At 45.8% G+C, this 26059-nt stretch overlaps 1 protein-coding gene across 3 annotated transcripts in view; it reads right to left on the minus strand.

Annotated features, from left to right (window-relative positions):
• The window catches only part of NEDD4L (NEDD4 like E3 ubiquitin protein ligase), a 335334-nt gene extending 309296 nt beyond the window's left edge, over positions 1-26038 (minus strand). For all 3 annotated transcript variants that reach the window (XM_024754790.1, XM_024754788.1, XM_024754787.1), the window contains exon 1: positions 25830-26038. In XM_024754790.1, coding sequence (XP_024610558.1) covers positions 25830-25877 — 48 coding nt within the window. In that variant the 5' untranslated portion in view covers positions 25878-26038. The remainder of the gene's footprint in view (positions 1-25829) is intronic.
• Between the last annotated feature and the right edge of the window lie 21 nt (positions 26039-26059).

A 26059-nucleotide genomic window follows, 5' to 3' on the forward strand; every position in this document is an offset into this window, starting at 1 on the left:
CCCGCCCCCACCTCTTGCATCATTTCCAGCATCCTCTTACTCTGAGCCAATCATCCAATACATACTGAGACTTGTACAGCCAACACTGGCTGACCTCTCAGCGTCCTCTCTCCTATGTGTGTCATTTGGGCTTTGCCTCCTTACCTTAATGTGCAGCACCATTTCTTCCCTCGAGTTACCCAGCAGAGGACAAGAGTTTGGTTTTATTCTTGATCGCTTTGTAATCACTTGCTCAACTTTGGGGTTGCACACCATCTATCAGGCAGATGCTTTTTGATCGCCTCAAAGTGGCCAAGCTCATCTCTATGGCATTTCTCCCCCTTGTGCTACTTAAGTTTTTCTTAGCCTGATCTTGGGAGGATAAGAGCAAAATGCCAAGGTACAAGGTGCGAGAATGGGGAGAAACACTGACACATCCCACATCGATGAAAGCTTAAGCTCAGGCATTAATTAGGCAGAAGCGTACTACTGGCCCAATGGCCCACATCACCCTCTCAGAATGGAGGAACACTGCCAAGCTGCTCCCTCAATCCAGTGACACAGAAGCAGACCCTGCCAGGGGCAGTAGAGTGGATAGGGAAAATGAGATGCAGAGTTAAGAATCCAACTCAGGTGGGCTGGTGGGAGGGAGTGAGGGGCCACGGCTTCGTGGGTGGCCCCGTGTGAGCGGGGCTCTGCTGGACTTTCTGCAGGAGTTCCCAGGCTGCTCCCTGCTAAGGAGGACGATGTGTCACCCATCCAACCTGCCATTGGAATTTCTCCCCGGGCAGAGGAGCCTGGTCTCCTCAGGACCTGCCGAAGAAGTAATTTTAAAAAAAAGAAAAAATAAGAATCCAACTCAAGGCACAAAATGCCCGAAGTCTGCACAAGCCAGATACTGAAGCCTATGGCAGTTTTCTTACACCCTAGATGCATCTGGATGTGCCCTTATCTATATACATTATTTTTAAATAACTTTATTGAGGTTTAATTCATATATCATAAAGTCTGCCCTTTTCAAGTATACACAATTCATTGATTTTTAATATACTTACCAGGCTGTGCATCTATCACCATTAGATAATGCCAGAAATTTTTCCTCACCCCAGAAGAAACTCTGTACCCATTACAGTCACACCCTATTCCTTCCTCCCACCAGCCTCCAGAAAACACTAAGCTACCTTCTGTCTCTATGGATTTGCCTGTTTTGAACATTTTAACTAAAAAGGTGGCCTTTTGTGTCTGGCTTCTTTCACCCATCATAATGTCAATGTTTTCTTTTCAGTTACTGTACTTTTCAACTCCAGAATTCCTTTTTTTTTTTTTTCTTTTTAATAATCTTTATCTCTTTACACGTTTTCCATTTGGTGATGTATCATTCCGTATTTTCCTTTAACTCTTTAGATGTGGTTTCCTATAGATTCTTTGAACATGTCTATCAAAGCTAATGTAAAGTTTTCTGTAGTACATTCAACACCCGGGCTTCCTCAGGGACGGTTTCTATCGATTGACTTTTTCCTGTGGATGGGCCATATTTTCCTGTGTCTTTGGCTGTCATGTAATTTTCTGTTGAAAACTAGACGTTTAAAATAATATAATGTGTCAATGTGTGGAAATCAGATTCCAAAATTATTGTTACGGACCCCAGGGTTGTTTGTTGTTACTGTTTAGTGATCTTCTTGGACCAAGTCTACGACGTCTGTATTTTTTGTAACATGTGGCCACTGAAGTCCCTGATTAGTTCGCTTAGTGGTTCAGGAGTAGGTGAACAGAGATTTCCTTAAATGTCCTGAACTAATAAATCTTCCAGCCCTTACCAGGGGCTTCTGTGTATGTGTTGGCTCATGGTTTCAATGCTTTGCCAGCCAGTTTATAACTCTACGTTAGTCTCACTTTCTGCTTGCGTAGAACCTCAAGGTCAACAAGAGAATTCAGGGCCTTCTTCAGTCTTCCCTGGGCATCTGCAGAGTCTTGCAGATTCCCAGAAAAATGGTGGAGCTTTACAAGGCTCCTGAGGGACATTTCATTCCCAGATTTTTCTTTCAGTCTTTTTTTGATCAGCTACTGTTGGCCCCAAACAGCAAAACCATCTCAGGCAGCTGTAATTAAACAATTGCAACTGACCATTCTCAACAAATGCTCAGTGAGTAGGGCCATTACACAAAGTGTGCTCTGAGTCAGATCAAATAAAGACAAGCCCTAAGAATGGAGCTTTTACGCAAGCTGCCAGACGGGTTGACACTTCTTTGGAAGTGGGCCTCTGGGGGAGCTCCGATTCTGTTCTTCCACATCCAGTGGCTACTAGACTGCTGGTTTTCACAGCTACCATAGCTGCAAAGCCGTTGGCTTCCAAGGCCACAGTGGAGCTGGGGCAGGGGGATGGGATGAGCACAAGTTAAAACACCACACAAAGTTCACTGTTCCTGCTGAGATCACATGGCTTTTCCTGAACAAATATTCCTCAGATTGTTCCAAGTCTTCAGCTAATTTCCAAAGTTTTGCAAAAGTTGATATTGATATGTCTTGCCAGTGTTTTCAATGCTTTTGTGGAGTAGATTTTCAGAAGTCCTTACTCCACCATTGTGGAATTCTAAGGCCCTTACCTGTATTTTTGTGTGAAACTGTAGTGAGGTATTAACCACCATTTTAAACGCAGTATCACTGTGTCAGTCAGCATTACAACATCAACACTTCCTATTCGTATTCCAAAAGACTGCTGCTCCCCTAACAACATGCCCAAGAAAGATCTGGAGAATTCACAATCACTGCCCTCTATTCCAGCCAAACTTTCTTCCAGGGGAACCCCTAGGACTGTTCCTAAAACTGAGCTAACAATAGAGAAAAATGATTCAAATATGGAGTACTTTTAGTAATAAGTTTCCCACATTACTAAATTTATATTTACTTCAACATCTGAAAGTCGGTTCCTGATAAGATGGCCCCATTTTCAATCTAACATTGCTGGTGCTTAGCTACTTGAAAAGTTGTGGAAATAAAGGCTTCACAACTGTGCTTATCCTGCTGTTAACACACTTGCCGAGGAAGGGCATGGAGAGACAGTCATATTTTCTGATAAACCATCCTAGAGAAGAGCATGTAACAAGAAGCCACAGGGCAAAGCATCCTTTTCAGAAGGAAAATTAAGGGAGGCAGTGCCTCAGAGGCCCCACTCGGTCCCCTACCGACAGAGTGTATCCCCATCGCTTGAGGGCCGAGCCTGGTCCATGGCCATGCACACCTCAGGGACATCCCTCAAGCTTCTCTCTTTCTTCAATGAATAATGGAAAAGGAGAAAAGAAACTGTAGGTGGGGAATTCTGACGTTTTCCCCTGGTAGGTCTTCTGTCAGCCTTCTGCAGAGCAATTTTGAGGCAAGGGATAACACCTAACACAAGATCATTTAAAGAATTTGCTCACTCATGTCTGAGTGGCCCAGAATCATATTTACTCTTCCCTCACCTAGCTCCCTCACTTTGCAAGTAACGATCATTCTTGTCTCTGCTGAGACTAAAAACAAATTGGGATTGAGAAGAGCGAAGACAGAGATGCTTCTGTTGCTTGGGTTTAAAAATTCTGCAGCCCTGTTGCCAAACAGCGCAGTCCCGTTTCGCCTTCAGGTAAGTCCATCCCCAAGCCCAAGCAGCCCTTACCCAGTCCACCTGCAGCCCCTGCTGCCACCGTCACCTGCCATCTGGGATCCTCGCATTCCCAGGCAGGCTAAGGAGTGCCAACTTCCCAAACCGCCTCACCTCACCTCCCACCTGCAAAACACTGTGCGACATCTCTTTCTCCAGCTTCCACGACTCAAATAGCTCCACTGGGACACTAACTACACAGCAGAAAGGACAATACACGTGGGCGGCCACAGAAGTACTCAAAGTGTTGCTCAGGTCCCACAGGGCTACTCATTTTACTTGCTCGCTTAGAGTTTCATTTCTTAGCTAAAAGACGCTATTCCCTGAGAACTACAGGTATGAAAGGTAATCCAGGTATACCCTCAGGGGCCCCCCAGCCAGGTGTGCGAGGTGTTCCAGGTAAGCCAGGTGTGGCCCTGCAGGCCCTTGCAGTGGTTCACCCCACCCTAGCCCTAGCCATTGCTTTAACCAGAACACGTCAAATCATTCTGTGATAATTCCTCCAATGCAAACAGCAAAAGGCTATCAGAGAGCTAAGCAGTGGTATTAAGATATTTTATCATGTCCTTTTACTGTCACTCTTCAAGGCCTGAGATCACCATGGTATTACGTACATATATAGCTCCCCCATATTGGGTCCAAACGCTTCCAAGTATGATATGTGAACGTGGACTTTTACCCAGGCTTGTTTTATACTAGGACTCCATAGTGCTTGATCAGAACCAAAAACCAGCAACACAATTCTCCACTGTCAATTTGCTTCTGTGGAACTACATTTTGTTATGCCAACTTCTCACTTGATCCACTCTTGTTCTTTCTTGGCAGAAACCAAAATGCGCTTAGATTTAAATATTCACTTTAAGAGAGTGGGCCTTAAGCGCTAAAATAGAAAAACACTTAAAGATGACAAACTCTGAATTACAGTGTGGGTGTGTATGAGGGGATCTAAGTTTATAAACCTCCCCCAATAAACCCAATCCCCAAGCAAGCTGCAGCACTCAGAGAGAAAAAGCTCTCCCAACTAGTTATCTCCTAGCGCCTGGCAATCAACGTCAAAAGTAAACCCCAGAACCTCCTAATGTCTACGAAAACAGAAGCTCTAAAAAGCATTCACAAAAGGCTTCAAAAGATATGAGATGTAACAGGAAAGAGACAAGCAACTGAAGAGACTATGGGGAAAAAATAAGAAAATGTATATATGTTTCTACCGTATAAAAACCCACCAGTAATTTCTGCTTTTACTTTTGTTAACATAGAGAAGATTTACCAAGTTTCTCTCCTGATTCTAATTCTACGAGATATGAATATTAAAGAACGTGGCTGATTCTTCTGCTGTAACACTAGAAGTGTGGCATGTCAGTACGGCCACCTTGGAACCCTAAGCACCTATTTCAATAGTAAGTCAGCATTCCACACCTGGAATTGGACTTTCTCTGCTGGAGGAGCTGCCACTGAAGTCCATTACATCTGACACCCTGAGTGGTGGGCAAGTGTGCCTTCCCAGGGGATAAATTTAACTTCTAGAAACAGCTTCAAAGCCAAGCATAGTGACTAAGATGAGGGTTCAACCCGGTTAAGACCATTTTAATGAGGTGTTGTTATAAGGTAATGAGCCTAATGTGCCTAGTAGCCTGGCTGAGAAGGCAGTTTTGATAGAGTAAGGATTACCAAGAAACACACTGACCCCTGGTTACCCTGTTAAGAGTACAGGCAAGGCCTCCCCAAGAAACCACCTTGAATGGCAATGCTCCTTTGGATGGGCAACGTCCAACATGTCTGTTAAAATAAATAAACTGCTCCTCATTTTACTGTTGTCCCTGGCTAAGATAAGCAAAGGGCGAAAGGAATTTTTTTTAAAAGCAAGAATCCTAAAGTTCAACTTAGGGAAGTACAACTCCAAGTGTGTAGCCGAGGCACCCACTCAACGCTGAGCAGAGCACCCTGAGAGGTGCCTTCCTTGCCAGGGGACTCCAGAGCCAATAAAAATGGAGCTCTGTTTGCCTTGAAAACAATACAACAAAAGCATTTCTTACTTGGAAAATCAGCAAGGTCATCTGATGGTGGCAATGGAAAGAGGGTTGCTAAGGAATGGAAAGATGAGAGCCTGAGTGAATTGTGTTCTCCAACTAGGGAAATGTTCAGTACAAAGCTGTCTTTAAAAGCAAAGAGAAGACCAGTGCAAGATCAAATAGCAACTATGGCACAAGATGTATTAGATCTGATTGACATTCTCAAGGTAGATGTTACTGGGCCAGGTGAGAATCATCTGTATTCTGATGAATCACAGCTGCGTGATGACAGCTGACAGACAAAATACATGGGCTGTCCAAAGAGGCTCTACCACCCACCACAGCGACTCCCTCACTGCTGGATGAGAGCGGACCACATCCGGTCCAGGAAGCCTCAGGCCATGACGATCTTAATACATTAATACAAAGATCATCAACAACACCACTTTAAGTAACGGAGTGCTCGCCACGATTTCTGGGGCTAAAACTGGTCTTAGTATTCATGATCGAGAGGGCATCGGTAATTCCACTGTGTGTCCAGCTAACAAGACTGATGTGTTTGTGCTCCAGCATACGGTGTAAGAGAAGTCTGAATAATGGGAGTAAAGGAAAACAGAGTGAGTGACCACCACCTGGCACGCGGTAGGTCAGGAGGAGAAAACTTGGCCCAGCAGCCAGTACTTCCTGAGCAGATGACAGACGCGGCTTCAACAAATCAGCATCACCTGCCACATCAAACACCATGCAGTTAATTTGAACTGAATTAGGCGGGGAACTGGATTTGTAATGAATCTGTGCGTTGGCTACAGTGATAGCTATGGTGATAGATGCATTATAAACACATTCATTCCTCCTTTTATGTTTGGATATATTTTAAGAAACATTATGATAAAAATAATTTAAGTCAACCCGTGAAGTTCTCATTTATGTCCTTTCTCTCAAGGGGGTGTACTTTATTCAGCCTTTAAAAAAACACTATATAGGGCTTCCCTGGTGGCGCAGTGGTTGAGAGTCTGCCTGCCGATGCAGGGGAATAATCACTGAGTAAATAGTAACATTAATATAGTGAATAAAACATGTTATTTTTATTATTCTTCTTCAATATTGGGTTAAATTTAGAAGTGATCTTTTAATTGATCGCCCCTTCAATTTTTTTGTCAAAATTTAGAAGTGATCTTTTAATTGATCGCCCCTTCAATTTTTTTGTCAAAATGTCCTATTACTACTTTCGTGTTATACGTGTAAATCTACACGAGGAATTTGAAAAGAAAAAACCACACTCGAGTTCAATGTTGTATGTAGTATAATCCAGGCCAGCAACCAGCACACTGTGTAAAGTTCTGAGTCCTCCTTTTCTCCATTTTTTTTTTTCTGATTTTCTATGAAAACGTGGACTCTCCTAACATAAAGCGGAAGGCCCTGCTGTTTGCTTACCAAACTCCTGCCCTCCGAAGCTTCTAATTTCTAGCAGAATCGGCATCAGATTGGAAGCTGCAGCAAACAGGTTTCCCCCAAAGAAGCACTGCCTGGATGCAGGAGTCCCAGCACCTCTAAGGACAAAAGAGCTGATAGGTAAAGGACAGAAACTGCACGCTCACCCAGTGGTCCCAGCAGTCCAAGCAAGCACCAGGCCGCTGGGAGGCCAGACACAAAACGGGACTTGGGGTCAACACAAAGACTGTTTTATGCAGAGAAATCATGCCCACAAAAACCTATCTCAGCAGGGCAGCCTCATTCAGATCACCATCGAAAGACTGTATCTTAAAATGCATAACCTTGAAAATACCGGTAATATGACATTACAGAGAGTTCAAATGTGGAAACCCTGTCCCTAAGCCTCTACTATCACGGGCCACCAAGGAAGGCTGCCTGGGAACCAGATAATAACCATTAAAAGCAGACAGCAGCTGACAATTCTAAACCCCACACTCTCTCTTGAGCCATCAAAAGCCCTCTTGTCATTCCATACCACACTAAAACAAACTAATTCTCAAAAGGGCTCCTTACCTCTGGCAAATCAAGGTATTTTTAACAGTTCTGCTATCTCTAAATCCAGGGCAGTCCCGAATGACCCTCCCAATCTCTCCCCCAAGGGATACTCAGTAATTAAATTACTGAGAAGCTGCAATGGTTAATATGCACAGGGAATAAATAGGGCTTAAAATGATCATTTTCACATTTTATTTTACCTTAATTTAACAGTAGTATTTTTAAAAGGAAAAGATGGTACATATTCATATTTGCGGGAGAAAGCCGACATCTAGACAGTGATAACTTCCGTGAACTCCCTGCTGTAAGACCTTCAGGACTGGAAAATTCGATCCTGTGCAGAGCTGCGTATAAATAACCACCTTCCTTCCTGCCTTCTCCAGTCTGGAGCCAGCACTATAGAAAAAAGAGCCCCACAATTCAATGTGCCTCTTCCTTTGCAGCTCTGCAATGAATAAAACAGCAGGAGAACTGAAAAGGGCACGTCTACCCTGGGACAGACAGAAGACCCGGGTTCAAATTCCAACTCCAGCACTTAACTAGCTCTGTGGCTTTGGCCAAGCCACCCATGTTCTCTAAGCCTTGCTTTTGTCATCTGAAAAACGTGGAAAAGAGTATTTAATAATCTCACATGATGGGTTAACGGATTAAATTAGATAACCACGTAAAACTGGTATATACTAGTGCAGGGCTTCTGCACCTTGGCACTATTGGCATTTGGGGCCAGATAGCTCTTCATCGTGGCAGCCATCCCGTGCCTTATAGGATGTTTAGCAGCATCCCTGGCCTTACCCACTAGATGCCGGTAGCACCTCCTAAGTTGTAACAACCAAAAATGTCTCCAGGCACTGCCAAGTGTTTCAGGGGGCAGGGGGCTTACTCCGCAGTTTAAAACCACTGTTACCAGGTATTTAGTAAATATTTAATTTTAAAAAGGGTTTCTCCCTTCCTCTCATCCAATAGTCTTCTGAAACAAACCTGGGTGGCAGGGATTTATTCTAGACTGCTCCCTTTTTCTCACCTAATCAATCAGTAACCACATCCAATGCCTTCCGTCTCCTATATATCTCCTGCATTTACCCCGCCTCCCCGCCAGCTTGGTTGGTTCCACTGTCATCACCACCAACTCTGCCCAGCCAGCTGCAGGACCTCCCACTGTGGTCCAACCTCACATCCATTCTCCCGGTGCTGCGTGGTGAGCATTAGAAAAGCACAGATCTACGTGGGTTCTCAAAGCGCTTCAGAAGATAAAGTTCCAGTTCCTTGACAAGGTCCACAAGGCTATTCACACAGAGCCACTTCCTCCTGTGACTTGGGCCACCCATGCCTCTGCTGTTCTTCCTCCCCACTCCCTGGAGAACTGCTCCGAGACACCATGGGGTGGTGGTTCCACCCACAGGCTCTGCAGCCAGAGTGCCTTGGTTCGAGTCCTGGCTCTGCCACTTACTAGCTCTGTGACCCCCAAGCAAGTTAGCTAACCTCTCTGTGCCTCAGTTTTCCGATCTGTGAGATGGAGATAAAAGTACCCACCTCCAAGAGCTGTTGTGAAGACTCCACGAGTTTTCGTCAGATATACACATCAGCACCTAGCACATGAAAAGTGCCTGAATTTTAACTACTGGCTTATTTTAATCTAAAACTCAGCTCAGATGTCAGTGTTCGAAGCCGGACACCAGTGTTTTCCACCCACCTTCACAGCCCAGACTCAACAGCACCGTCCTGCACAGTCATTGCCACTACTTCACTGACCACAACTGATTGCTGTTTACATGCCCGTCTCAAGCAGGTCAGACCCTCAGAGCAGCAAGGGCTGTCCACTGGCCATCTCAGTCCCCAGCACAACATCAGGCCCCGTGCGTGGCTGCCCCACACAAGACAGAATCTCAGATTAGACAATCTCATCAGATCAGCTGGTCCAAAAAAACCCTTATTTGCTCATGCCATACAGATTACCCCTCCATTTTTCTAGTCTATATCATTACTTACTTAAAATTTTCTTAACTATCCTCCTTCCCTAAAATTCTAAAAGGTCTCCTGCTTCTCTAAGCCCCCGTAAAAGGCAAACACATTCCAAAGAAGAAGGGCACAGACTCATCTTTGATCATTTTACACTGGTTTTTAGTTTCCACAGATTCTTTAAAAGGGCAAAGAAATCCTTGAAACTGCCACTGCCCAGACCAGAGCATCTGCTTGAAACCATCATTTCACAGACTCTAGAATTAAGGTCACCTGGCAAAGAAGGGCAAGGTCTTTGTTGCCCAGGTGTTAAAATCACCACAACAAGACTGGGAAACTGAGATAAAGTAGGAGTTTGGGATTAACATATACACACTACTGGGTATGAAACAGGTAAACAAGGAACTACCGTATAGCGTAAGGAACTATACTCAACATCTTGTAATAAACTATAATGGAAAAGAATCTGAAAGAGTGTATATACATATAAACACATATCTATTTATGTATGTGTAACTGAATCACTTTGCTGTACACCTGAAACTAACACAATATTGTAAATTAACCATACGTCATTTTTTTTTTTTCCTGGCCGCACCGCACAGCTTGTGGAATATGGGATCTTAGTTCCCCGACCAGGGATTGAACCCGGGCCCTCGGCAGTGAGAGCGCAGAGTCCTAACCACTGGACTGCCAGGGAATTCCCTATACTTCAATTTTTTTTTAATCATTAAAAAAAAAAAAAAAAAAAGACTGGGAAGCTGAGAAGTCCCTCCTCCCTGGAGTGACAGGATGTTACAAAATTTGGGAGTTACCAACTCACCTCATCCCATCCATCAAATTGTCCATTATTGGTCACTCCCGCCCCTTCCTGTACTTTTTAATCTTCTTTTTGTGTATTAAGACCAGCCTCATTCTAACAAAACTGAAGGTGATTGTTACAAAATAACAATACACAAAAATATAAGACTATAAATGGGCTTGGAATGGAGAAGTAAGGTCCGAGGACCCCAGAAAGTGAACTGTGGTTCTCAACCACTCATTAGAACAGTACTTCTCAAGCTTGATGCTCAGTTTAAAAGGTTAAAAAATTCTCAAATCTCCTCTCTGTGCTGGCTGAAATTCTTTGATTGATATTTCATTTACAGAAGTATAAAACTAGGTCTACGGTCTATGGCACTAGCTGCCACCAAGCTGGTTCCCTGGGGTTCCATGTGGGTCTGCTACCAGCTGTGTTTGATGTCGACTCAATTCTCCCACACCTTTTTTTTTTTTTTGCGGTACGCGGGCCTCTCACTGTCGCGGCCTCTCCCGTTGCGGAGCACAGGCTCCGGACACGCAGGCTCAGCGGCCATGGCTCACAGGCCCAGCCGCTCCCCAGCATGTGGGATCTTCCCTGACCGGGGCACGAACCCGTGTCCCCTGCATCGGCAGGCGGACTCTCAACCACTGCACCACCAGGGAAGCCCTCTCCCACGCCTTTTTAACTGCAAATGGAAACTTCTGTTCACACGGCCAGGCACACGATTATTTGCCATTCACTGGGCAGCAGGACATCACTGGTGTATTAAGTCAATTTGGGTCCTATTTCCTTAGCTTGAGACACTGAAGGATCACTTACGGCGACACCAAGATGATGTCAAATGTAGGCCCAGAAATTCTACAGCTGTGATCACCTAAGAGCCGGCCCCTCGGCCTTCACCCCAACCTCACTGCACGAGCCGATCCACTTTCTGCATCGCCTTCTCCCTCTCTGCCACAACCACACACACACTGGTATCTCCCAACTGGAGAAAAGAAAACATCCTCCAGGACCCTGGCCCCTGCTTAGCTGCAGCCGCGTCTCTTCACTCCCATTCACCGCAAAATTCCTTTGAAGAGTTGCCTCTGCATGCCCACATTTCCTTCCTCTCCTGCCTGGGGCACCCCTTCCCCCACTCCTGATGACCAGGGCATCCACCTAGCCACGTCCACACACACTCACTGTCCTCCTGCCACCGGATGCTGCTGACCACTCCCACTACCCCACCCCACCCCCGCAGCCTTCCCGAGGCCACACGTGGTTAGAGGCCACGCCTCCTGGCCCAGACCTCCAAAGGCTGACAGACCCAGGGCCTGTGCTCTCCTCTCACTAGTCCTCATTTCTCCGAGTTCCCAGACCCCACAAGCTAACCACATGCTGAGGACCCCAACGTCCCACCCCTGCCCCGACAGCTCCACTGGGCTCCAGAGGCTTACACCTACCTGCTCGCTGGCATCATCTGGAAGCCGAGTAGGTATGTTACTCTCAACCTAATCAAAACAGTCCTTTGGATTTCCCCATTTCCCCTTAATCTTATTCCTCTCGAGATCTTCCTCTCGGTAACTGACCACCTAATTGCTCACACCATAATCCTGGGTGGTAACTCCATATCCGTCTATCAAGAGCCAGGCAATTCCTCCAAAATACACGCCAAATCCATCCACGTCACCACACTGCCCTGTGCCCTTCCTTGGACCCCAGCCCACCACCACCTCTCGACCAACCAGTACTGGAGTTTCCGGACTGGTCTCCTTGCTTTCATTCTTGTCCTTGCCCCAACAGTCCTTTCTCCCAGAGGTGCTTCAAGCCACAAATCAGATTCTGCTACTCCTCTGCTTCAAACCCTCCAATGGCTCCCCAACTGTGCTGAGAAAACCCAGCCCTCTGGATCGGTCCCCTGTCCACACCCCCGACCATTGCCTGCCAGTACCCTCGCCCCCCATGCCCCAGCCAGGCTAATTCTCTCTCTGTTCCTCAAGCTTGTTGCCTCTGTGTTTGCTATCCCCACTGTCTGGAATATTCTGTCCCCAAACCTCAAGTAGCTGTCAACACCTCATTCAGATCTCAGCTGAACTGCTGCTATAGCATACTATAGGTTCTTGAAGAGCAGGTGCACACCCATGGCACCTGGTGGGGGCACTTTGCCCCCCTCAGGGACGTGAAATTTGCAAAAACATGTCACAGCCCCTCCCCGATGCCGGAATGGCAAATGTTCACACCACCCAGCCTCACTGCTGCAACCCTTCATTCACCACGAAGGGCCTGATTCATGCTTAGAGGCGTCTGCTTCTGGGAAGAGGGATGCTGCACTTCCCAACATCAGACACCACTTCCTGTGTTTGGGGATTCCCACAGCGTGAGTTCTGGTGGGAGGCTGGGTCCATCTCCCACTACAGAAACCAAAAGTTTAAAAGGGGAAGAAAAAGACTCGTCGCACCCCTCCCCCAGCAGCAAGGATGTAAGCCCATGGTTGTGGTGAGCCAATCAGAGGCTCCTGCCTGAGTTTTCCCACTAGGGACGCAAAGAGACAGTGGGAAGAAAAGAATAAGTGTAGCGGGCCTGAGGCTGCTATCCTTAGAAAGCCCAGTTGCAAGATTGGCTGGCTTCCCTCCACGGATATAAACGTTCCCTAAATGCTAAGTGTGCCTCAGCGTGCCCAGACTGTGCAAACACCTGCCTTCCTTCTGGGAGCCTGGAATTTTAGTACATGGTAGGCAGAGGGCACTTACACAATCAGTCCCCAATAAAAAGCTTGGGCACTGATTCTCTAATGAGATTCCCTGGTAGACAACTTTTCCTATATGTGATCACAGTAGCTGATAGAGGAATTAAGCACATCCTGTGTGACACCCCTGGAGGAGGCCTCTTGGAAGCTCCCGGCTGGTTTCCTCCAGATGTCACTCCGGGCATATTTATCCAACTTTACCGATTTTGCTTTGTTACCCTTTCACGTAATAAACTGTAACTGTCAGTGTACCCATTTCTGGGTGTTGTGAGTCCTTCTGCCGAATCATGGAGACTGAGAGTGCTTGTGAGGACCCGCAACACAAGTAGGAAATAAGAGAGCTGATGCAGCTACAGCAGGTGCAGCCCTGCCACACGGCATCCAGAGACAGGTGGGGAACATTGTCGGAGGTGGCATTCAGTGTCTAAGAGCCCTGGAGCCCTTGTCAGATGCTTCCTGTAGGCTCTCTGGCTGCAATTCTGGGTGTCCAGCCTTCCTTAGTTCCTGACCACTGCCCAGGTTTGGCTTTCCAGCTTTCCAGGTACTTCTGTGCTATGCAAAATGCCTTCAATAAATCCCTTTCTGCTCAAATTCATCAGAATTGGTCGCTGTTGCTTGCAATCAAGAGCCCTAACTATCACAGATTTTGTGATACAGTAGCATTATAAATAAAATTGGAATGCCCGAAGAGGGGTGGGATAGGTGGAGGGTCCTGTGAGTCCCACAGTACCAGGCTGGAGAAGTTGGTCATTCTGAGTAGGTAAAGCAAAGGGAGAGTGAGTTTAAGTGCCGTGTTGTCTGTTGGACCCAAACTTTGTGCCTCTTCATCGGAGGCTATTTTTCGAATCACCCTGAGGCAGAAACAATGGGCTGAGTAGGGCACAGAGACCTGTCACTAAGACACAGAAATTCCCAGAAGCACCGACTTCAGCTAGATAAGATCACTGGCTGTCACTACCAGCCCATGGAATTGACTGGAAGCAAAAACACCCGGAACCTAAGTTTTCATGGGAGCAACACTGCCACGTATTCAGCTCAGATGATGCCAGCCTATGGCTGCTCAACTCCCAGACAAACCACCCTGCAGTCCCAAACTCACACCAAGCAGGACCCAAGAGGAGGCGCTCTGCCAGTTCCCATCCATCCAGGCACGGCTGTAGAAGACAAGGACCAAGGAGGATCCTCACACTGGACACAATGCAGCAGAGCCGGAAGCTGCCGGACTGGCTGACCAAGGCAACAACTCATTACTCCTGTTCCGCCAGCAACCATACCCTGAGCTTCCCTATTTTCTCCCTCTCCAAATGGGAGGTTTATTGTAATAACCTGTTCCTTCTTCACCACTGGAGGCTGGATGGTTTGGGGGGAACATAACCAATTAAGCCATAGTCACTAGACCAAAAAAAAACCTTCTTTCAGGTGGAAGAGAAGTGACAGTGTATCACCCAGAGATCCCTGCAATACTTAAATGAATATTTGGGTTGCCTCCCTGGGGAAAGGGAGCATGTGATTTCATGAAGTCATGAACATTTCTGAAGGTGGGTGAGTTATCCAACAGGTGCACTATGGGCTGAAACAGTAAGGCAATACAGGTAATTCCACCCCCTCTTTCCCACTGGCTGGGTGAGGGAGGAGCAGAGCGAAGCTTCTGTGGGCCAGTGAGACACAATGAGAGATTTCCTGGGTGATTATAGGAATGAAATTTCATTGATCTTAAGCGGAAAGCCACAGGAAGCGATTATCTTTCCTCTGCAAGGAGGAAAAGAGAACAAAGCTCTAAGTGCCACTGGCAGCCACCCTCAGACCAATAAGGCCTCTGAACAGGGCCAGGCTGTAGATAGCGGAGTCGTGAAAAACAAACTTGATTCCTCGATGATATCATTGAGCTGGCCCTTGTCCTACGGTCCAGGTGGGTACTTCTTAATAGACACATCATAACTGAACAAGAGAGATGAGGCTGGAGTCGCCATAACAACTATCAAGGATCTACCATAACATACAAGTTGAGATTGGCCAACTCAAGTGCCACAATTCTAAGATACCATCACCTGTAAGCTGTACCTTTGGGGAGGATGGGGGATACGGAGGAGATAAGTGTGCAAGGAACCTACCACCACATTAAACACACTTATCAACTGTAAGATGCATCCTTATTTCAGAAACACTAAAAGGCTGATGGAAGGGGGATAGAGCGATGTCCCAGGTTACATGTAACATGTATTTGCCAACTCTGTCCTTCCGTTCAGGAAGGAACAACCATGAAACATACCCTGGGAAACAATGACACTTGAGGGACGTTACTCAAGGGACGTTACTTAGCTTGAAGGCAAAACAAAGAAGAGCTTCCAGCCACTCTGTTATGTGTCCCTATGACTATAGCTATTCAGTTATCACCTTGATATCTAAACGCTACTCAATGCTGCAATTAGGTAACGACAAGACCTCTCACTCGAAACCCAAGAAAACAAAATACAGAGAAACAAATTTGAGTTTGATCACAGGTCACAATTTTCATAGTACACACACGAAACAGTCAGAACACTACTAAAGATTTAAATGACTTTAATGCAACCGTAGTGCCCTGAAGGATGAAAAATCATACGTGTCTACAGTGGAGAAAATGAAACATCTAGTTTGCAAGCTGCTGGTGAAAAGAAGATCGGATTTACCAGCCACTTTTTCTGAAAAAATAACCAACCTTTTACCTCTCCCCTCCACTTCCCACCTTGGGAGGCTACTGAAAGGCACAAGTGGCAATGCAATGACCTTGATGTCCTCAGATACAAAGCACAAAGCAGGGCGTTGATAAAATGTGCTCAACTGAACAAACACTATAATATCTGGATGGAACAAGTGCTCTAATTTTTACCCAAAGCCTGAAGTACATGCATTTGGGAGGTTTCTTTCTACCTCATTTTCAGACTTATTCTTATGTTAAGAAAAAAAAAAAAGTTTGTTGTAGAAATATAGAAAACATTAAGCAAGCAAAAAAGACAAGAAGAAGTACCTGTAATTCCTTTGCTTAAAGATAACTGCCATTAACATCATGGGTTATATTCCTGGTCATTTTTCCTATGCATAAACACCTTTTTTTTTTTTTTTTTTTTTGCAGTACGCGGGCCTCTCACTGCTGTGGCCTCTCCCGTTGCGGAGCACAGGCTCCGGACGTGCAGGCTCAGCGGCCATGGCTCACGGGCCCAGCTGCTCCGCGGCATGTGGGATCTTCTCGGACCAGGGCAGGAACCCGTGTCCCCTGCATCGGCAGGCGGACTCTCAACCACTGCGCCACCAAGGAAGCCCTATGCATAAACACTTTTAACCACAATAGGATTCTACTGTTTTGGAGAAACAGCACATCCAGTGTTTTGTAACCTACTTTTCCCACGTACTATTATATTACTGTCATCTCCATGTTATTAAATATTCTTCAATATCTCCCCACCCCCTCTCCCATCCTTGTGGCTGCACAATAAATACCCTTCTCCATCTCACATCTCCCAGCAAAGGAGGAAAAGCTCTTAGTTCCAGCTTAAATGTTCTCTTTCACTGAGAGTGGCATGGACAGACATACACTACCAAACGTAAAAATAGCTAGCTAGTGGGAAGCAGCCACATAGCACAGGGAGATCAGCTCGGTGCTTTGTGTCCACCTGGAGGGGTGGGATAGGGAGGGTGGAGGGAGATGCAAGAGGGAGGGGACATGGGGATATATGTACACATATAGCTGATTCACTTTGTGATACAGCAAAAACTAACACACCATTGTAAAGCAATTATACTCCAATAAAGATGTTAAAAAATACATTTAAAAAAAATCATCATGTTGTAGACCTTAAGCTTATACAATGTTATAGGTCAAGTATATCTCAATAAACCTGAAGAAATTCCATTTAAAAAAAAATGTTCTCTTTCACTAATAACACGCACTGACAATTAAGACCTCTATTCCAAAGGCAGGCAGCGCAGCCCATACCAACTTCTCAGTTATCAGCAAAAACATACTCTGGAAGTCAAAATCCACAGAGTTCAGCTCACTCTAGTTACAGCTTAATTCAAGAACCACGTTCATTTATCCTCAGGAGTTAACAGGCGAGGAGGAAATACAGCCAGTTCCAAGTTTAAAAACCAACTTACTGTTCATTACAGCTGCTTCCTAATCATCGCACACGGTATACAAAACACAAAAGGAATGAGAAGAAAGGATAGAAGGAAGCAAACTGATGCTCGGTTTTGCTTTTTTTTTTAAACCCCCCCACTCCTTCCCCTTTCCTTACCAAATTGCCAATGAAGATGAAGTTAGCACTCTGGTGACACCCAAAGATAAACCACTGATTAACTGAGAGAGGAAAAAAAATGGAGACTTAGAAAAGAAAGTACAGGATATTTAACGGATACCCATTCTTCAAGAGCTGAAAGTAGCTGGGAGAGTCGGAAGTATGTAGAGCTTCTAATTGAGCAGGATACACATCCACCCACTTTTTCTCATGAATAGTTAATATTGAGTGCTTATGAAGCAAAATAAGTCTCTAAGTAGCATCGGTTTGCTTTCATTTTCTGGGAAAACCAGACCAAGGTGACTTCCAGCACTAAAAAACAAAACTTAATACATGTAAATAAAAACTAACCCTTTCGATACAAACATCTTCAGTTAAACAACAGGAAAAGTTAGTAGAGAGGATCTTCATCGTCTGCTCCATTACCTGGGACCCAAGCCTGTCTTCCCTGGAGTCCCCACATTGGTGACACCTAACACGGTGGCCAATATGTACATTAAAAACTTTAAGTCACAGATTGCCAAAAACCTGGTTTAACTTTGAAGTTTAAAACATTAAAACAGATGCTCAACTGGGGCAGCTCCATGTGACCTCCAGCCAGGTGGGAGTGAATTGTCTGTCCATCTTTCTCGCTGCAGCTGCCTCACTACTATGACAACCCACAAGGGCAAGTCCAGCTTTACAAAGTGCTCTAAAAGACACTAAGTGTGATCCAGAACTGCGCCTGAGGAGACCAGGAAGAGCCGGGCCTTGAATAAGGCTGAAAATGGGAAATATAATTAAAATATGAAAACTGTATTAACAAAGGCAACACCAAGAATCAGAGGCACAAAAAAAAAAAAAAGAATCACAAGAGGCACAGCTCAGGCCCTTGTCGCTGTTCCACAGGGTCCCCACCCGGGTCTGCTCCCTCGGTCCGGAGGGACCTAGTCACACAGATGGAACACACTGTCTCCATCTGGAAGACAGAGGTGACCACAGAGGTGACCTAAGCCACTCAAGCGATCCATCAAAATTTCACTTCAGCATTATCTGGGAAGCCCTGACAAGTCCCGGGTGATGGGCCACCACCCTAACCAGCAATGGGACTATTCCCTGGGTGTGTTCATCCCCTGCATGGGGCCACCATCCCTACAAACCCCGCCAGGGGGCATCTTCACAGGATGGATTTCACATCGCAGCATTTTACACTAAAAGAAAAGTCATTTTTGAATGGCCCTTTTTTCCTGGTGAATAGGAAGCATAAAAAGAATACGAAATCTCTCAGTGGATGCTTGCCTGCCAAGAAGTCACCAAACAGTGAATTTGATGACAGCAAGGGAATCTGATAGCCTCACCATTAAACTTGGCCAGTTTTGAATCAATACAGGACTCTGAACTCAGGGGAAAAAAGTCGACCAAAGCGTCAAATTCAAGCTCATTACCTGGGACGTGCTTATGTAACACAGCTCTTCTCACCTAAAGCCTAATTCAGGCCACACGGGTTCAGAATAAAACATTATGCCTATAGGAGATCTTATATTTCCATGAAATAAGTGTCCCAGATCTCTAAGCACTGCTTTTCTCTCTGCCGGAACCTGAGCCGCGGTCTTGCCTCAGGAACCAAGAATATCTCCAGCAATTCAATACCCGGGAGTAGCGAAGATTGTTAGTTTCTCTCAAAGTCAATGACAGCAATCATGAAACGGTCTGGACAATGCAAGTAGAATTATTCAGAAGTCCCTATGCACCCAAGAAGAAAGGATGTGACAGTGGTTCTCAAAGGACCTTTCCTGTGTGTTTGTATGTTATGGGGGCTTTTTCCCCCAAATCCAAATGCCTGTCCCTCCCCCAAATTTTAGTATGTTCCGGATAAGAGGAACCCTGAAAAACTTGGAAAACAGATGATTCCTGATACTGCCCACAATGAGAAATACCACTTGAAGTGTTTTCAGTAAAGAACTGACTTTTTAGTTAATAGGAGAATACTGTTTTCTAAATCTAGTTTCCTTATCCTCATCTCTAAACTATCCTCCCATTTCTATATTCCACCAACAAGCAACGCCAACAGTAACATCATTAAACAGAAACAGTACAAACGTTGCCACCTATAGTCGGAAAATGAAATATATTTGTTTATACTGCGACCTGGAAGAGAAACAATATAAAAACAGAAAGTAACACTGTCACACTTCTCATGCTCTTCCTTAATCCTACAACCTTAATACTTACCATCATCATATGACTCGTTTATTATTTTAATCCTCTTTTACGTGGATTGTCAGAAGATCACTAGGTAGTCAGGTTTATTACCAATTCCCAAATCTATCGGTAGGACAGAAACACTTACTCAAAGACCTACCACATCAAAATGCTTAAAAACTCCAGTTAGGGTCTCTTTTGATTGCTGCTACTTGTCTAGGACCCAAAATTCAAAAGCAGCAATAAAACCTGTTTCAACGTCTTCTTAACTCAAAATTTAAAATGTAATATGATCTCAATCTATCACAGAGAAATTAATTTGTTTCTTCCACCAGTCACATACTACCATGTTTTTATGGTTATTATATAAATAACTGCACAATACAGAAAGGTTATGAATTATCAATGAACATACAGCTTCTTCCCCTTGGGGTGCGTGCAGAAGCAATGTAGCAGGAATTCTAAAGTACTGCTGTGATGATGTCACATTCCAAAACCATTCTTAACGTCAGGGGTTTCTTCCTTGAGATTATTCATATTTCTCCTGAACGGATACCAAGCATATGGATGCTCCCACAATTCCCAAACAACTTTCCAAGGAAGTTTCCTTGGTGATGTGGGCACTCGCTGCATTGAAGAGACAGCTGCCCAGGCCCCATTCAATCACTTCCCTTTAAATTGCATTCTGGGGACTTCCCTGGTGGTCCAGTGGTTAGGACTCTGCACTTCCACTGAAGGGGGCAAGGGTTCAATCCCTGGTTGGGAAACTAAGATCCCACAAGCCTCATGGCGAGGCCAAAAAAATGAAATATAATAAAATTAAAATTAAATTGCATCCCACATGGAAAAGAACTTGCAGTCATCTGAGGATTCCCATTTGCCACTCTCCTCATGCCTTTGACCAAAAAATTGTATTCCTTAAGGAAACTACTTTTCAGTGAGGACATAATTCAAATAAACATTCTGACTATAAAATTCAACAGACTATACATTAGAATGTCAATTTCTTGCAAATTCCATAGACTCCTTGACACAAAGAAAAACCAACAGAGAGGAGAATTTAAAACAATACATTAGGGCTTCCCTGGTGGCACAGTGGTTGAGAGTCCATCTGCCGATGCAGGGGACACAGGTTCGTGCCCAGGTCTGGGAAGATCCCACATGCCGTGGGGCGGCTGGGCCCGTGAGCCATGGCCGCTGAGCCTGCGCGTCCAGAGCCTGAGCTCCACAACGGGAGAGGCCACAGCAGTGAGAGGCCCGCGTATCGCAAAACAAAACCAGTACATTATATTGGCCGATTTTAATAACTGCTTTCAAATGTCACCATAAAACCTAGGCCCTTTTAGGGTCTGTTTCTCAAATGTACCTACACGGGGTAGCCCGTGTCCTGGGTAGAGAGCTTCCCGACCAGCAGGGATAGGCCTGACTCAGGCAGGCACTTGGAGCTGGCATGAAGGGACAAGGCTTATGTTCCTCTGAGAAGTGGCCTCTCAGCATCCTCCTTCAGATCCAAACAATACCCAAACTGTAATTTCTGAAAGCAATCTTCTGACCATTTTTTGCACAGCTGCAAAAATGGCCTGCAGGGTTTCTCAAGTAATCTCTAGAAAACACACATGGACCACATTCTATAAATTAACGACTATTCTCAATTACTCACATGTGGCTAATCAGGTGGCCCAGCAGCTAGGTTCCCTGTTTCTTCTCTGCTGATGTCCACTTAAGAGCATTTCCCTTATGCTAGCCCTTTTCTCTGAGACAGAAGAGCAGAAATCTGAGTGGAGTTGACTTTAAATTATTGACTGGACTTTCCCGGTAGCGCAGTTGTTAAGAACCCGCAGATGGGGTTCGATCCCTGGTTTGGGAATATGCCTCAGAGCAACTAAGCCCGTGTGCCACAACTACTGAGCCTGAACTCTAGAGCCTGTGAGCCACAACTACTGAGCCCATGTGCCACAACTCCTGAAGCCCACACGCCTAGAGTCCGTGCTCCGCAACAAGAGAAGCCACTGAAATGAGAAAGCCCGCGCAGCGTGAAGAAGAGTAGCCCCTGCTCACCACAACCAGAGAAAGCCCACAGACAGCAACAAGACACAACACAGTCAAAAAAAAAAAAATTACTGACTGATGGGGCGTGGTGTTTGAAACTGATGACCCAGGGTTATCCCAGGCTTCCGGTTAGAGTAATTAATGACTTCTAACACATCCTTGTTTTCATATTTTAACATCTCTGAAATAATGATGCTTCATGAAATCAACAGTATTATCACAGCTTGACAGCTTTTCTTTTCTTAGTGGTCGATAAAGCAGTGGTGCGTCTTAAAATTGACAGCATCTTGGAGTAAAGAAAATACTATATCCATGCCAAAGGTTAACCTTAAATGTTTGTTATGAAGCAGGTAATTACATGCAAATGAGCAAGAAGACTCCTAAGACTATAGGAGAAGAAGAGACCGTGGCAACTGTAGCACAGCTGCCACATCTCAAGAGCTACAACTCAGACCCATTAACTTGCCAGGTGAGAATGTAGCCCCAATGAAGTCAGATTTTTACCATTTTCCATGAAAATTCCCAAGATTTAAAACACTATGGAGATAATACTAAGCAGGGTCCCTGGTCAACTGTGGCCAGAAGCCATCAGTTTACAACCCCTGACATTTATCTCCTACATTATCCTGAATAACTTAGTTATGAAGACTTTTCAAGTACTTGGAAGAGAGGGAGCATGTTAAAAACTAGGGTTGTGGAATCAACAGAACTGGGTTCAAATCCTGACTCTACAACTTAACTGGCTCTGGGTCCTTATGCAGGTCACTTAACCTCTCTAAGCCTCCACTCAGCTGTAAATCATAGCACACACCTCACTGGGTTCTTACAATTAAATGAGACAGTAAGTGCATAAAGGCTTAACACAGTGCCAGGTGTAGAGAAAACATATGAAATGTTAGCCAACTATCCTTATTTGCATAAAATAAAGAGGGAGGGTGTCAAAGTATCATCCCACGTCAGCCTGGCCTTCATCTCTATGCCATTTGTTTCATTCTAACCGCCAAAAAATGCAAATGCCATATCTAAGGAAAAAGTTATCAAACTTTCACTCACCAGAAAATCTTGTAAATAAAGGATACCTTTCTGAGATGCTGTAATAAAAGATTTCAGAAGGTTAACAGCAACATTCACGAGTAAACTATGCCAAAATGGGTTGCAGCTTGCCAAAAAATAAACAAAAACAAAAAACCACCAAGGAACTAAGCCAAATGCAGAAACTAGTCCAAACTGTTCTGATTCCAAATCAATCTGATCCTGGGCCCTGAATCAGAAATTTGCTTAATCTGCTAATCCCTCCAATACCAAAAGCCCTTCGTCTGATAGCAATTTCAAATTTGATTACCTAAATGGACTTAATTTGAATCCGGGTGAATATGAACTATAGTTCACCAGAGGAACCCTAGCCAGAAAGGCACAATAAAAAATAAACAGCACATGCACTCACACAAGCAAAGCCCACATTTAATCCCTTTCATTTGACAAGCTGGACAGACCTAGGAACAATACCCTCTGTCTTGGCATCCTGCGATTTTCTGGGTTAATGCAATGCTTCATCACCAGCAGTGCTTAGAGCTAAAGCGTCTTTCTGTGACGGGATACAACTAAGTGCATGCCAAACACACGATAATGCTTTTCACCAACCTTCAGTGAAAATACAAACTTTTATGAAATTTGCTAGGTACGAATGCCTATTTAGCTAAGAGGTTTATAAGGTGGCTCTTCCACACAGCAATCAAAATACCTTTCTTTGTGATGATCTACAGCACCCCAACTGTATGAGCTGAAGCAAACGCCTTGGGAAAACAACCATGCTGTTTGTTTCATCAGGCATCTACTTTAAGAGCCTGTTAAAATCTTCCATTTGTTTTCTTACACAGGCTAACTCAGGAAGACAAAACAAGCTGTTCAAATTCAACAATTTCTTGTTAATAATCCACGAACGCAACCCCTGATCTTCCGAAGGGCAACCTGACAGCATGAAACCTCCCATAAAAAGCAAATACCATAAAAATGTGAAGTCATCAAAACAGCCCTGCCTTCTTTTTTTTTCCTCACCACTGGTAGGACAAGCTGAAAAGGGAAGACAGATGTGACCTGTCTTTCGGAATAGTGTGTGGAACTAAATAGTATCACCAACATGGCCACCACTCAATCAATCAATATAATGTCCTCATCACCTCTTACTATTCCCTACACAGCCCTAAATTCCCCTCCAGCAACATACAGGAGTGAACCCAGTCATACACAAACACACACACTCACACACCCTGATTCTGTTTACATTCCATCCTTCACTTTTGCCCTAGACACCAATTAAGATCATCAGTATTAACTCACCTAGACAAAAGTGGTAAGATGTGCTCTGGGTCGATTCTGACACTAACTGTAAATGCAGACAAAGCAGAAACTACACTGACATGCATGTGATTCATTTATCCAGCTGCTTTTCCCAAAACGCTCTTTAAGAATTCTCTTTTCCAGGGATTTTTAATAATAATAAGTCATTTTTTTAAAAAGACCTAAGATGAAAGGCAGCTGTCCTCATGCCCCTTTGTTTGGGAATGTGTATCTCACCACCTTTCTAAAAGCTCACTGCCTGCCCTCTACCGCTACTAATTAAATGGAGAAGTAGAGAATGAAAGAGTAAGCTCCTCAAAGAGAAAACAGGGAGAGGAGATCCCCCTGGGTAAGTGAAACACTGTTACTTTTCACCCATCCTCAGGTAAGTGCACAAAAGGGGGGAAATATTTTACAAGAGCCCAGCATGGCAAAATGATCGGAAACGCCAATCACATTATTTGCATTGCGATCATTCTTTGATAAAATAAATACCACAGCAAGCTTTACCTAGCAACATTAAGGGGGGGAACATACCCACAACACCTTCTCCACCCTAAAACACCTATTCCATTACACACTTACGGAGCGCGCACACGCGCGCACGCACACACACACTACCAGGGTGGGAGAGAAGCCATAACGTGGTCGTGTCTATTAACCCCACCCCTATCACCAGAGAAAGAGGGGATCTCAGAAAAGAAAGGAGAGGAAGAAAGAGAAACCCAGAAATCCTTGAATTTCCAGACATTAACTTATCATGAAATGCACAACCAGGATAGGAAATACCTCCCCGCTGAGTAATGCCTCTTGGGTTGTAAATTCACCTCTCGAAAGGGGAGCCAGACCTGAACGCGCGCCCCGCCAGATGGCAAACCCCTCCTACCTGCTCCATCCAGCTTGCCCGTCACGCCGCGCCAGCGACAGCCGCCCACCCCTCTTTTGGCAGAGCAACACACTAATAAGACCCGAGCGTGGCTGGTTGGGAGAGATCTAAGCAGTGATGTAGCAGGATCTTCTCAAAAGGGGGGAGTGGGAACCCGCGAGGAGAGAGTAAGGGTAAAAACAAAGCCCTTTCCAGGCGAAACGGCAGCCTCGGGGGCGTGGCTTACTTAATTCGCTTCATCAATAAAAAGGATCAATTGAGCTTTCCTCTCTCCACCCACCCCGGAGGTGCTGGATCCCAGAGAGGGAAAAAAAAATGGCAGGGCTGCAAGCTTCCCCCAAGTTTCCAGCAGCACCTGCCCCCATCCTAGATCTCCTCCCCCCACCAAAAAGACCCCGAAATCCACACTCCTGGCTTTAGACTCTGCAAGACAGAGGGTCGGACACGCACAGCTCAGAACGTTTCACTCTCTCCCACCGTAACAAGCACACACGCATCAGAACACTTGCTGACACCATCATTAGAAAGTTCCAGGGGGAGACAATCCAGGTTTTGCCGCGGCCCCGGGCTCCCCCGCGCGGCGCGGGTCTCCAGCCCGCGACCCAGACGTGACACACGTCATGGACTCCCGGGCTGCAGGGGCGAAAGGCGGAAAGTTGCCCCACAGCCCCAGGAGACGCGGCTTGGAGGAAAGGAACACGCGGGCTGAGAAGCGCACGCGCCCTCCTTCCACCCAAAGGCGGGGAGCGGCGAGTGAACCCCAGGCTCGCTGGGCGTCGCGCCGCTTTATTTACAAACAATGCGCAGGGCCGGGGGGGGAGGGGCGGCAGGCTCAGGGCGGAAGAAGCGAGCACCCCACCGGGACCCCGCTCCCGGACGCTCCCGCCTTTGGGGTCCCCCAGCAGGCGCGGGGGACGCGCACCCAAGGAGTCGTCCCACTCCCCACTCCCTGCCGCCGCCGGACAGGAACCTCCCGGGGAGTCCCGTCGGGAAGGGGGCGCAGCTCACCTCGTCTTCCGAAAGTCCGTAGACCGCCTCCCCAAGCCCGGTCGCCATGGAGCCGGCCCCCCGCGCGGGATCAGACGTGCTCCCGGGCTGCTGGGCTGCGGCGCAGGCGGCCAGGTCTTCCCTCCTCCTCCGGGGCCGTCCGGCCCTGCGCGCGTCCCGCCGGGCGCCGGCAGGTGAGGGAGCCCGAGCGCGCGCTCCCCGGCCGCTGCCTGCGCCGCTTCCTCCCGGAA

This window comes from Neophocaena asiaeorientalis, unplaced genomic scaffold (genome assembly GCF_003031525.2).
Source record: "Neophocaena asiaeorientalis asiaeorientalis breed wild unplaced genomic scaffold, Neophocaena_asiaeorientalis_V1.1 scaffold124, whole genome shotgun sequence".
Classification (NCBI taxonomy): domain Eukaryota; kingdom Metazoa; phylum Chordata; class Mammalia; order Artiodactyla; family Phocoenidae; genus Neophocaena; species Neophocaena asiaeorientalis.